The sequence below is a fragment of the Eulemur rufifrons genome, chromosome 8 (assembly GCF_041146395.1).
Source record: "Eulemur rufifrons isolate Redbay chromosome 8, OSU_ERuf_1, whole genome shotgun sequence".
NCBI lineage: Eukaryota > Metazoa > Chordata > Mammalia > Primates > Lemuridae > Eulemur > Eulemur rufifrons.
Window position 1 is genome coordinate 72,721,003 of NC_090990.1, and position 12,881 is coordinate 72,733,883.

At 35.6% G+C, this 12,881-nt stretch overlaps 1 protein-coding gene across 1 annotated transcript in view; it reads left to right on the forward strand.

Annotated features, from left to right (window-relative positions):
- BTBD8 (BTB domain containing 8) overlaps positions 1-12,881 on the forward strand; it is a 97,731-nt gene that overhangs the window by 50,713 nt on the left and 34,137 nt on the right. The window contains exon 5 of the mRNA XM_069478206.1: positions 5,144-5,233. Coding sequence (XP_069334307.1) covers positions 5,144-5,233 — 90 coding nt within the window. The remainder of the gene's footprint in view (positions 1-5,143; positions 5,234-12,881) is intronic.

The window sequence follows — 12,881 nt, forward strand, 5'->3', positions numbered from 1 at the left end:
TACTTTTTGCCACTAAAAGATGCTCTGTACTCATCTGTCCTAGAATCAGCCTGGTTCCTTTTGTTCTAATGATATTAGAAACCAAGATCTGGGTGCTTGGTGTGCTTGTTTGTTACTGGGGTGTCTCTTTTTGTAGGTCTACTCAGCTGGTAGAGCAAGGAAATATGTTTGGGATACCAACCTACATATATATATATATAAATATTTCTATATGTAGTCATCTTTATATTAAACTAAATATGAATTCATGCTGATGTCTTTAACATTAATCTATTATCTGTCCTAGTTTTACCTCCTTGTTTATCTGTAATCTTCCACTACAGCACTGAAAAACCTTGGCTTTCACCATCTACCATATAGTACCTAATTGTTAATTCATGAATAGTGGTTTAAGCTTTATTTATAATCACCAAAACTAGAGGTGGCCATAATGTCCTTCAAAGGTGAATAGATAAACTGTGGTACATTCACACAATGATAAAATGACCTATCTCCCAAAGACACCTTGAGACTCTCTGAAAGATAGTTACATCTGGAGATGAGTTCCGATATTAACTCTGTATATTCTTGCATTTCAAGGGGTTAAGGATGTGTGACCTTGGAAACATCTCTGCACTGTAGAGTAGGCCTTTCTAGTCCCTGAAAAAGTTTATCCATAGCATCATGGTTAGAAAAAGGATTCAAGTCCACCATGTCTTCAAAGGGGACTCTTTCAAGAGAGAAAGAGGAAGCAGCTGCTTCCTTTCCCTTTATAAGTAAAGGGAAAAAATTTTTTTTTTTTAATTTTCCCTAACACCAGATGTAAGAGTGTTACCAAAAGCTTGGCACTTGTCCCCAAGGCCACATCAGAAGAATGAGGACAAGTGGTTTGAGGAGAAGGAAAGAAGACTTTATTAATTTGCCAGCAAATGAGGAGGTTGACAGACTCTCATATCAAAGTACCAATGTCCTGTTTCTGAACTGAGGTACAGAGCTTTTAAAGGTTCTGATTAATCCCATCTTTAGCTAGGACAATTTTGTGACCTCCAATTAGTCCCATCTTATTCCTTATTAAGTAAGTTTTATTTTCATTCTTATTTTACAGTTAAATTTATTGAATTAGAATGCATATACAATCAAATGCACATAATTAAAAGTCCAGTTTGAGTTTTTGACGTATATAAACCTGTTTATATACCACAATCAAAATATAGAGAATTTTCATCGATTAAATAGTTCCCTTGTGCCCATATGCCATCAGTCCTCACCCCAGCCCCAACTCCCCTACTCCACCCGCTCCCCAGCCCCAGGCAACAACTGAGTTTCATATGCTTATTTGCCATCTGTATATCTTTGGTTAGTTTTTTGTTCATATCTTTTGTACATTTTTAAATTGGATTGTTTTCTTATTCTTATGTTCTCTAAACTGTAGGTTATTTTACCTATCCTAGAATTTCATATAAATGGACTCAGATATACTATTGTGTCTGGCTGCTTTTGCTCAGCATAATGTTTTTGAGCTTCATCCTTGGATATTATGTGTATCAGTGGTTCATTCAGTTTTTACTGCTGCTTAGTATTGCATTATATGGATATACCACAGTTTCTCCATTCTCCTGTCGATGGACATATTGGTTGTTTCCATTGTTTAGCTATTATTGATAAAGCTGGTATGAACACTTGTGGACTCACTTTTGGACATATATTTTCATTTCTTTTGGGCAAATACCTAGGAGTAGAATTGCTAGCTCATATGGTAAGTTGCTGTTAACTTTTTATGAAATTGGCAAACGTTTCTCCAAAGAGGTTGTGCCATTTTACACTCCCACTCTGCCTGGATTGAAGAGTTCCATTTGTTGTATGTACATCTTCACCACCACTTGACAGTGTCAGTCATTTTAATTTTTGACACTCTTATAGGTGTGCTGTAGTATCTATCATATTGTGATTTTAATTTGCATTCCCTTGATCACTAGTGATGTTGAGTATCTTCTTATATGCTTATTGGACATTTGTATATCTGGAGACGTTCCTGTCCAAATATTTTGCTGATTTTTTGTAAAAAGCACTCTTAGAGTAATTAGACATAAATCTTAATGTAAGTAAACTGTTGAGATACAAACACATGCTTTTTTTGCCCTTAAAATGAATCATGTACTATAGCTTTTTCCAGTCCTAATCTAATACTCAAAACATAATGGGATGTCATTCTTTATAACTAACCATAAAGTTTAGCTTTAAAGTAAACCTATTTCTAGCAATTGGTTCTTACCTGATAATACTTTTTGTTGTTGGTTGCCCATTTTTTAGTTGGGTTGTTTTATGTTCTTATAGTTCTTTATATATTCTGAATTCAAGTTATTTGACATATACATATTGCAAATATTTTCTGCCAGTATTTTGCTTATCTTTATACATTCTCAAATATGACTTTCATAGGATCAACATTTTTAAATTTGTTAACGTTTAAATTTTTTATTTAAAAAAAAAAAAACTGGTTCGTGCTTTTTGTGTCCTAAGAAATCTCTGCCTGTACCAAAGTTGCAAAGATTGTCATCCATTTTTCTTTTTGTTTTTTTTTTTTTTTTTTTGAGACAGAGTCTCACTCTGTTGCCCAGGCTAGAGTGAGTGCCGTGGCGTCTGCCTAGCTCACAGCAACCTCAAACTCCTGAGCTCAAGGGATCCTCCTGTCTCAGCCTCCCGAGTAGCTGGGACTACAGGCATGCGCCACCATGCCCGGCTAATTTTTTCTATATATATTTTTAGCTGTCCATATAATTTCTTTCTATTTTTAGTAGAGGTGAGGTCTCGCTCTTGCTCAGGCTGGTCTCGAACTCCTGAGCTCAAACGATCCGCCCACCTCGGCCTCCCAGAGTGCTAGGATTACAGGCATGAGCCACCGCGCCCGGCCTTGTCATCCATTTTTCTATAAATATTATAGTATTAGCTTTTACATTTAGTTTTGGCCCATTTTGAGTTGATTTTTGTATATAGCGTGAGGTAAGTGTCAAGGTTCATTTCTTTTTCTACAAACATCCAATTGTTCCAGTAACTTTTGTTAATAAGATCGTCTTTTTCCCCATTGAATTTACCTTAGCACCTTTGTGAAAAGCAATTAGCAATATATATATATGGGTCTATTTTTGGACTCTCAATTCTGTTCCAGTGATATATACATCTGTGCCACACATTATCTTGATTACTGTTGCTTTGTAATAAGTAACATTGTGTTGCTTGAAATCATATCTTCCAACTTTTTTCTTCTGTTTGATGGTTGTTTTGGCAATTGTGGGTCATTTGCATGTCCATATACATTTTAGAATCAACTTATCAATTGCTCCTAAAAATGCTTGATTGGGATTGTATTGAATCCAGAAACCAGGAAGAATGGACATGTTAACAGTTAACTATCTATTAAGTCTTTTTAAATTTATCCCAGCAGTGTTTTATAGTTTTTAGTGTAGAGGTCTTGCACATTTTTTATTACATTGGTTCCTATGTATTTGACCTTTTTGGATACTAGTGTAAATGGATTTTTTTTCCTTTATTTTCTGATTGTTTATTATTATGACAGATTATCTTTGGGTGATTGTTGGATATTCTATTAAAAATTTGTAGAAGTAATTTGATACTCTGGGTGATATTATTTTAATGCAGATGAGATTTTCTTTGGCTTTTGTCTGGCTGTGAGACTAGTTGCTTATCGCTTTGTTCCAGTTAGGGACTGAGATGATCAAAAACTGGCCTTCAATCCTAATAAGGATTTGTGTATTTCCTGTTCACTCTTCTTTTTAGGGTAAAGCCCTGTAGGATCCAAATGAAATCCTGGGCTATCTATCCAAACCCCTCCTCTTTGAGGGACCCTAAGTTCAAATTTATATCCCTCTAAGCCCATGAAGATTTCCAGAAGCTTCTCAACCATTGCTTTTGCTTTAAGATTTAGCAATTGCCTCAGTGGAAAAAGTTACCTCAAATGCTTGGGTCACTTTTTGTGTCTTCTCTTACAACTTGTCTAACTTGTCTACCCACCATGGTAGTGTTCTGATGCCTTCAAAGCATGATTTTTTTTTTCTTTTTCTTTTTTCAATATATGTATTTTTCCCATCTTTCCTAGCTCCTTTCAGCAGGCACATTGGTCTTAGCTAGCCTAGTAAACCATTGCCAGAAATGTCTTTCTCTTTTCCTTCTCTTCCTCTACTCTTCCATTCTATCCTCTACTGGGATTGTTTGTTCTGTGTATGCCATTTACTGCTGTATTCCCAGCACCTAGATAAGTGCTTAGCATAGAATACAAGTCAATGGATATTTGTTAGATTAAAGAATGAATGAATGAACATTTCATTTGAGAAGATAGAGTAGAAATTCAAAAGAAAATATTTTTTCTTTTGTTTTTTCAAACCTAAAATATGAACTTTCTTGAGCGTAAGTTAGGGTGAGTTTTGAGCTAGAACTTGAGACCTTTAGAACTATAGTCTCAAAAAGAAAGAGACTCTATTGCCCAGGCTGGAGTGCAGTGGCATCTTCATAGCTCACTGCAACCTTGAACTCCTGGGCTCAAGTGATCTTCCTGCCTTAGCCTCCTGTAGCAGTGACTATAGGCACAGGCCACCATGCCCAGCTAATTTTTTCTATTTTTTGTAGAGATGGGGTCTCACTCTTGCTCAGGCTGGTCTCCAACTCCTAGCTTCAAGCAATCCTCCCACCTCAGCCTCCCCAAGGTCTAGGATTACAGGCATGAGCCACTGCACCCAACCTAAAAATTTAAAATTTTTAAATTGACAAATAATTGTAGTCTCTTTCTTATTGATATTTCCTCAAGATGTTAAGTAACATCTTTGGTCTTTATCACTCCATTTGTAAGTGATTTTTATTACTCTCTTAGTCATGGAAATAGTTTCAATTGTTTTAAAATTAAAGAGGCTTCAAGAGAAAAAAAATTTAAAAGGTAGCAAGGGCATTGAAAGTAATGTTTTAAGCAAATATTCAAAATACTTAGGTATAAATACAGGCTTATAATTTTTATTATAATAATCCTGCCAGTGAATACAAATAAGACAAATAGATTATCATGTTTTATGAGGTAAAGATGAAGAGTTTCATTAAAAATTGCATTTTGCATAATACATAAATGTTTACCTGTGTTTTTCCCTCCTCTTCCCTTTAGGGCCATTTTAAGTGCCAGATCGAGTTATTTTGCTGCAATGCTGAGTGGCTGTTGGGCTGAAAGCTCCCAAGAGTATGTTACTCTTCAAGGGTAAGCATAATTTTTACAAGGCAGCTTGACTGCAGATGATTGCAAATAGTACTTCATACAAAGCACTTTTTAAGAATCTGATTTCTGTGTATGTTCAGTGAAATATTTCTCATGTATTCAACAAAGTACATTTTCTGTAATGGGAGGAAGTAGGGAGCATTTAGTAATAGAGGTGGTGTGTTAATATGCTTAGGATTCTATAACAAAATGCCAAAACTGGGTGGCTTAAATAAGAGAAATTTATTTTCTCACAGTTCTGAGGACTAAAAGTCCAAAATAAAGGTGCCAACAAGGTTGGTGTCTGATGAGGGCTCTCCCCCTTGGTTGCAGACTGCCATCTTCTCACTTTGTGCTCACGTGACCTTTCCTCAATGCATGCACTTGGAGAGAGAGCTTTATGGTGTCTCTTCTTATAAGGAAATTAATCCTATCAGATCAAGGGGCTCACCCTTATGACCTCCTTTAACCTTAATTACCTCCTTAAAAAATTAAATAAATAATAATAAAAACTTCCTTAGAGGACCCATCTACAAATGGGACCACACTGGGGTTAGGGCTTTACCATATGAATTTGGAGGGAACATGAACATTTTGTCCATAATGGGTAGTTTCTGATTATGGAAGATTTTAAATGCCAGGCTAAAGAGTTTATTGTCCTGTGAGTAAAAGGAATGTGTAGGTGGATCTATTGGTGAGGTTTTTTCACCACTGTTGAAAAACAACTTAAAAGATGTATGTATTCTACTGATAACATCTTTTCCTTGGTGATGAATTTAAAATATCTACTGAAAATAGTAACGGTAGTGCTAGCAGAAGCCAGAATCTAAATATACCAATCCTAAAGATAATTACTTTTGTGTAATTTTGAAACTTGTCCCTGTGCTGTGTTTCATATGTTTTAAACATCATTTTTGTAAAACTGTCCATTCATTCTCATTAGAAAAATTCAAATGGAGAAATAACACTAGTTTGACTCAGAATGCAACTTTCTGACATTCATTAAGAATGGTGTGGCCGGGCACGGTGGCTCACGCCTGTAATCCTAGCACTCTGGGAGGCCGAGGCGGGTGGATCGCTCGAGGTCAGGAGTTCGAGACCAGCCTGAGCAAGAGCGAGACCCCGTCTCTACTAAAAATAGAAAGAAATTATATGGACAACTAAAATATATATATACAAAAAATTAGCCGGGCATGGTGGCGCATGCCTGTAGTCCCAGCTACTCGGGAGGCTGAGGCAGTAGGATCGCTTAAGCCCAGGAGTTTGAGGTTGCTGTGAGCTAGACTGACGCCACAGCACTCACTCTAGCCCGGGCAACAAAGCGACACTCTGTCTCAAAAAAAAAAAAAAAAAAAAGAATGGTGTGATTCTTGGTAGTGAAACAAAGGTCAAAAAAAGTGTGTGATTATGGGATCTTATTCCATAGCAGAAGAAAAAAGTGATTTACAGAGACTACATGTCTTAATTTTTTTTCCTGGAAGAAATCTTAGTTCCTTGTAGGTTAGTGACAATTTTTACAACCTGATACCTATTATGTATACCTTTGTCCCCTTCTCCAAATAGATTCTGTCCTCATCAATAATAGTGCCTTACAATAACACTTTAGATTTTCTGTGCTGCTTCTACCTTTACTATGTCCTGTTAATTTTCAGAATCAGTCTTTGAAATAAAGAAGGTATATTCACACATTATAGATGAGTAAAAACAAGATCAGAGAAATTAAATGTCTTCCCAGGGTCACCTGGTAAATAAGTGCTTATGCTGAATATAAATCATATTTTTTTTATAATTCAGAGTTCATTCCACCACAGGCACTGACGAAATTAAAAATTTTCCCATTGGCATGGATATTTGGGCTAGCTCAGATTGTTCTTCTTCTCCACTGTTTAAATCAGTGCTTTTCAAACTTTGTCCTACAGAACCCTAAAGTTCCTGGTAGGTACTTTAGGAGGAACACATTGTATAGAATTGGGAACTGCAGGGAAAGCCATTTGAAAAGGGGCACCACTTTAACTTTTATCTGTTTTATGTAGTTCAAGATGACCTCTGAGTTTAGCTGTAGGTACAAAAGCAAGGGGAGGTTTTTTTTTTTTTTTGGTCTTCCTTAATCACCCCTCATGAGCTGATCAGATTAAACATTCAAACACCCAGGCTTTAAAAAATGAGGTCTATTTATTAAGAGGTCACTGGACAAGAAAGAAACAGTGGCATCAACTATTGGTCTCTACTCCCTCACCTGTAATAAAGCAAGGTTTTTCAACACATTGACTTCCACACTAGAAAAAAATTTTCCTTGAGGCCACAGTGTTTTATTACAAAAATAGAATAAAAACTTTGAAAATAAAATGATCCTTTCTAATTTAATGTAAAATTTATTACTTTTTATTGTTTTCTGTGTGTCAGTTATATGAAACTTCAAAAATAGTTCATGCAACTTCCAAGGTAAAGAGACCTGTGAGTTAAATATGCTTCATGAGGCCCTGGGCTCAAAACTAGAGTGAGTTAAATACAACTCATGTGGCAGTTAATGTGTTAATACCAAAATGAAAGAAGTGAATACCACCTGATGGATACATGATTTTATATACATCCTTTATTATTATTATCATACAATGCTATGATATATTTTGCCTTTCCCTGTTGTATCATGTATCAAATTGATTGTTTCAAATTACTACCTAAAATTTTATTAGTATTGTGGCATATAAAGCTATTAGAAGGCTAAAGGGGATTGAGGGATTTTACTTTGTAAAAAAGCAAATATTTTAGGAATTTTTGTATTGAAACAAAGTAATCTATAAAACAATTTCTGCTTTCCCATTAACTTATATTGTAAACCTGGGTTTATATTTCCATGGGGAGTGTAGTATAGTAGAAAGATCATGAACTTTGGTGTCCTTACAGGCAGTTGTATATCCAGTTCTTGTTACATGACTTTAGAGACAGATGATCCTTAACTTTCCTGAGCTTCTTGTGGTCATTGAAAGAATTAAATGAGATACAGTAAGGAAAGAACCTGGCATAGTGCTTGGTACATAGTATATAGTACTCATTAATAGTGTCTGTTTCTCCTTTCTCTAAGTTAGATTGTTCTCATTTTCTAGAGAGAAAAAGGTTCAAGTCAGGGCTTTCCGAAGATCAGATCAGCAATGCCTGCTTTAAGTGATCAGCAGCTTCTTTTGGAACTGTGTAGCCGTTGCATGTCTGCAGGATGTTTTCTACAAATAGATTAGAATGAAATTCTATCTGTCCTTACAGAAGGAACCACAGTGTTTTAATGAGTTGGTAACTAAAAGTCTTAATGCACATGATATTTTTCAAGAAGGACAGCCTTTAATAAATGAGGTCGGAATAGTAGAGTCCTATAATTGTAGTTCTATCCATGCCCCAGAGGTGGGGGATGGAAGGGTATAGTTGAAAGGAAATTCTGTTCTAGTGGAAGGAAGTGGAAAATTTTCCACATGCTATGATGAAAATTGAACCACAGCCAACACTTCTGTGAACAAACCACACATATTTCCATTTTATATAAATAGAAGTCTTCCAGTGGTGGCTTGGGCTTTGGAACATAAATTTGGATTTTCTCATCTCCCTTGGGAGATTCCTGGGATTGCTCTGCCTTTCAGTATGGGATTTTGAAATATATATGAGATTATATTTTTCTCCTGGCTAAACTCCTTCAGTGTCTTCTCATCATAGTTAAAATTAAACCCAGACTCTTTACTATGACCTACAAGACCCTATATGATCAGGCCCCTGGCTTCTTTTTCATTTATTTTTCTCCATTCTTGTCCTCACTTATTGATGTTTCCTCCAGTAAGCTCATTCCTGCCACAGGGCCTTTGCACTTGCTATTTCCTCTGCCTAAGAATTTTTTACCTAGTATTTTGCATGGCTGTTTTTTTGTCATGCTTGAAATATCAGATCAAGTGTCACCTTCCCAGACTACCCTACCTAAGGTGGCTATAACCCAACTCCTCAGTTACTTTTTTATTATGCTATTGTGTTGTCTTCATTGACACTTTCCACTATCAAAATTATCTTTTTAATTTTTTAAACATATTTATTGTCCATATCCTCCCCTAAAATGTGTCTTATATCCCCACAGTCTAGAATAGAGTCTGTCATTCAATAAATATTAAATGTGAATGGATGAATAAATGAATGATGAAGTCTCTATGTTACCTTAGCCCACACACATAGGATCCTGAAACTTTAGAAAGCACACATGAAACATGGATTTTAGTAAACTAGGTACATGTTTGAAAGTCACTGATCTTAGATCTTTGTCCTGTCATTGGTTTTTCTTTTTTCTAATTCTTGAGTATATGTAATGTTTTCATCTCCTACAGACTTCTATTCTGATTACATTTTAATGGGAGTAGTGCTTTAAATCTTTCCATTTAAACTGTGGGCAATTGGAATAATTTGTTGCTTTTCTAGATCAGTTGATCATGTCTTTAAAAACACTTTTAGTAAAAATACAGATGACTTACAACATAATAACAAGAACACAGCTCAGTAAAACATCTGTTAAGACAGTAGGAAAATGGTCTCTTGCTGTTTTTATAGCTATCATATATATTGATATATAGGCTCAAATGTCTAGATTCTGCTGTTTATTTTAATAAAATGACTTTTACTTTTATTTAGTCATTATCTTTTTTTTGCTTAAACATGTCAAGTCTTAAGAGGAACTATTCTTTCAACATAAGTAGCCAATTCTCATTAAGATTGATAATCTGAGGACAAGTGTATAGAGTAGTATACATTCTAGTAATTATGTTAATGTTTTTGATTGACAGACTACTGATAATATGGCTTAATTATTCTGTGATTAAATCTTGTCAAATTTATAGTATATAAATGAGAATATTTAGATACTTGATTTTTTTCCCAAAGTATTAAAGATGCAGAGTTTTGAATCAGCAGAAACCAGTACTTAGCCATGGTAGTGGCCAGTAAATATTTATTAAATTAATGGAAAAATATTATATTTATGTATTTTCAACTTATTGTTCTTCTGAAGGTTTGGGAAGGTGCTGTAAGTGCCCTAATAAGATATTAATTAAACATTCATCAAACAGTTATTGAGCATATGCCATTTAAGGTCATAGAATCAAAGCAAACACCTTTCTGATTCCTGCCCTCTGGAACTCCATTATTTTCTTCTTGATTTCCTCCTTTTGTTCCTTTAGCAGATATTAGTTACTATGCTGAATCAATGGTGGGGGTCTTATCAGCACTGTCCCTATCATGAGTCTACTGAAAAGCTCCTATATTATGTAGGGAAAGGAAATTCTTCTGATGCTGGGGGCATTGAATCATTGTTGACATTCTGCTGGTACAAGAGATACAAAGATAAATTACACAAACCCTGCCCGTACAGAACACAGTCTAGAAGGAGAGAGAATATGTAAACAAAAATATTGCAAGTCAGTTTGATGAATGTGATAATGGAAGTATCTGTAGCATACTGCTTAAGAGACCAGGCTTTGGAATCAATCTGCCTGGATTTAAATCTTGGGCAAGTTACATAATGTTAGTTTCTTCATTTATAGAATGAAACTAATAATAGTATCTACTATTGAGTTGTTATGATGATTAAATGAGCCAATAGCATTCAAAATGCTTATTAGCTCAGGGACAGGCTCGTAAGTGCTTGATAGATGTTGGTTATTGTTTTTAACATTCTGTGATTTTTTTCATCTTGGGAGCATTAAGGAAACAACGAGAAATAAAAAGCCACATGTCTTGTGTCTGAAAGATGAAATAAATGGGAAGGAAATCATTCACTGATTTTAAACACAGTGAACAGTATGTGCTAAGGTATGAATGTCTAAGAAATTGTAAGTAGTTCAGGTATAGAAAATGAGTAAGTTCAGTTATCTTGAAATAGCTGCTAGAAAGGGAGACCTGGAGGTCAGATGATGAGGGACTTTGTACACTAAGCTAAGGAATTTGGACTTTTTTCTTTGGGCTTTGGAGAATAGTAGAGAATTTTTAAAGTGGGAGACTATATCAGATTTGCATTTGAGAAAAGTCACTGTAGTAACAATGTGGGAAACAGGATAGGAGCAGAAGATTTCAGGCCGGAAAGCTGTATCAGAAGATACTATCATAGTGCAGATGGGACAAAATGAGAGGCTGAACCAGAGCAGTGAGAAGGGAAATAGAGAGCAGAGGCTAAATTCAAGAAGTTATTGAAAGTACAAATGACACGATATAATGAGGGAAAGGACTAAGATGAACCTTAGGTTCTGACTTAGGCATCTAGATGAAAAATGTCTAGGGGCCCAATTATGTCTGTTTGAGTTTTCAGAGGGCCCTCTGAAAGCTCCAACAAAGCATACTTCTTTCCTGCTCAGAGTAAGACAGAAGAATCAATAGGTGAAGTAAGAAAACATTTCCTTTATTATCGATAAAAACTGCTAAAGCTGTACAGATTGAGTATCCCTTGTCCAAAATGCTTGGGACCAGATGTGTTTCTTATTTCAGATGGTTTTGGATTTTGGAATATTTGCATATATTTAATGATATATAGTGGGGATAGGACCAAACACTAAACAGAAAATTCATTTGTGTCTCATTCACAGTGTTGAAGTCAAAATAGAATATAGAGGTGACATTTTTAAACGCTTTATTTTGGAATCACAGAATTGCAATTCAGGGCATACACACAGACAAGGGTGGTCTTTGGTATGTCCAAAGAAAAAATAGAAGGTCAGGGGTTTTATTAGAAAGAGAAATGTTATATATTATTTTGAAAGAAAGCTCATTGGCACTAGAGAAGCTTTTGGGAGCTGGCGAACTCTGATTGGTGAGTGAAGGCCATAGGTAAAATTATTCTTAGAGTCTTAGCAGGTCATTTCAGCAGCGACTGGTTAAAACTGGTCTTAGGGTTACAGCAGGCCATTTCAACAGCTGGGCTTGCAGAAAATTCAGTTCTTAGAGCAGGTGCTATATGCCATGAGTGCTTCCCCCCGGCCCCTCAACTCTGAATTAGTTAGGTATAACAAGAATAACCCAATTTGTACAATCAATTTCGTAACACCTTATAGCCTGAAGGAAATTTTATACAATATTTTTAATAATTTTGCACATGAAATAAATTTTGTATACATAGAACCATCAGAAAGAAAAGGTATCACTATCTCATGTCAGTTATCAAAAAGTTTTGGGTTTTGTAGAATTTCGGATTTTCAGATTAGGGATACTCAAACTGTAGCATGTGCTTTAATACAAGAGCCAAAGTTGGCTTGCTTATGATATCCCTCTAAGACACCCCACCTGAGAAATCATCTGAATCTGCACAGCAGATGCACCTCTTCCCCATCACCTCTTCCTACTGGTTCAGCAAAGAAGAAAAGAGAAAAGAAATCAAATTACCTTTCATGTTGATTTCCTCCTGACTGATGACCAATGGTTGTTGTCCACCAACCAGATAATTCACTCCCCGTGGTACAGAGGAATAGAGGATAGGGCAAGATGTAAGAAGCTCTATAACAATGCTGTCAACAAGATAGGAGTAACAGAAAGAGGACTGAATTTGGGGTGGGGAAGAGGAAGGAGGTCATGAATTCAGAGTTTGAGATACATTAGTCAGTAGGACATAAAGGTTACCACTCCAAACTACTTCTTAAGTCACATT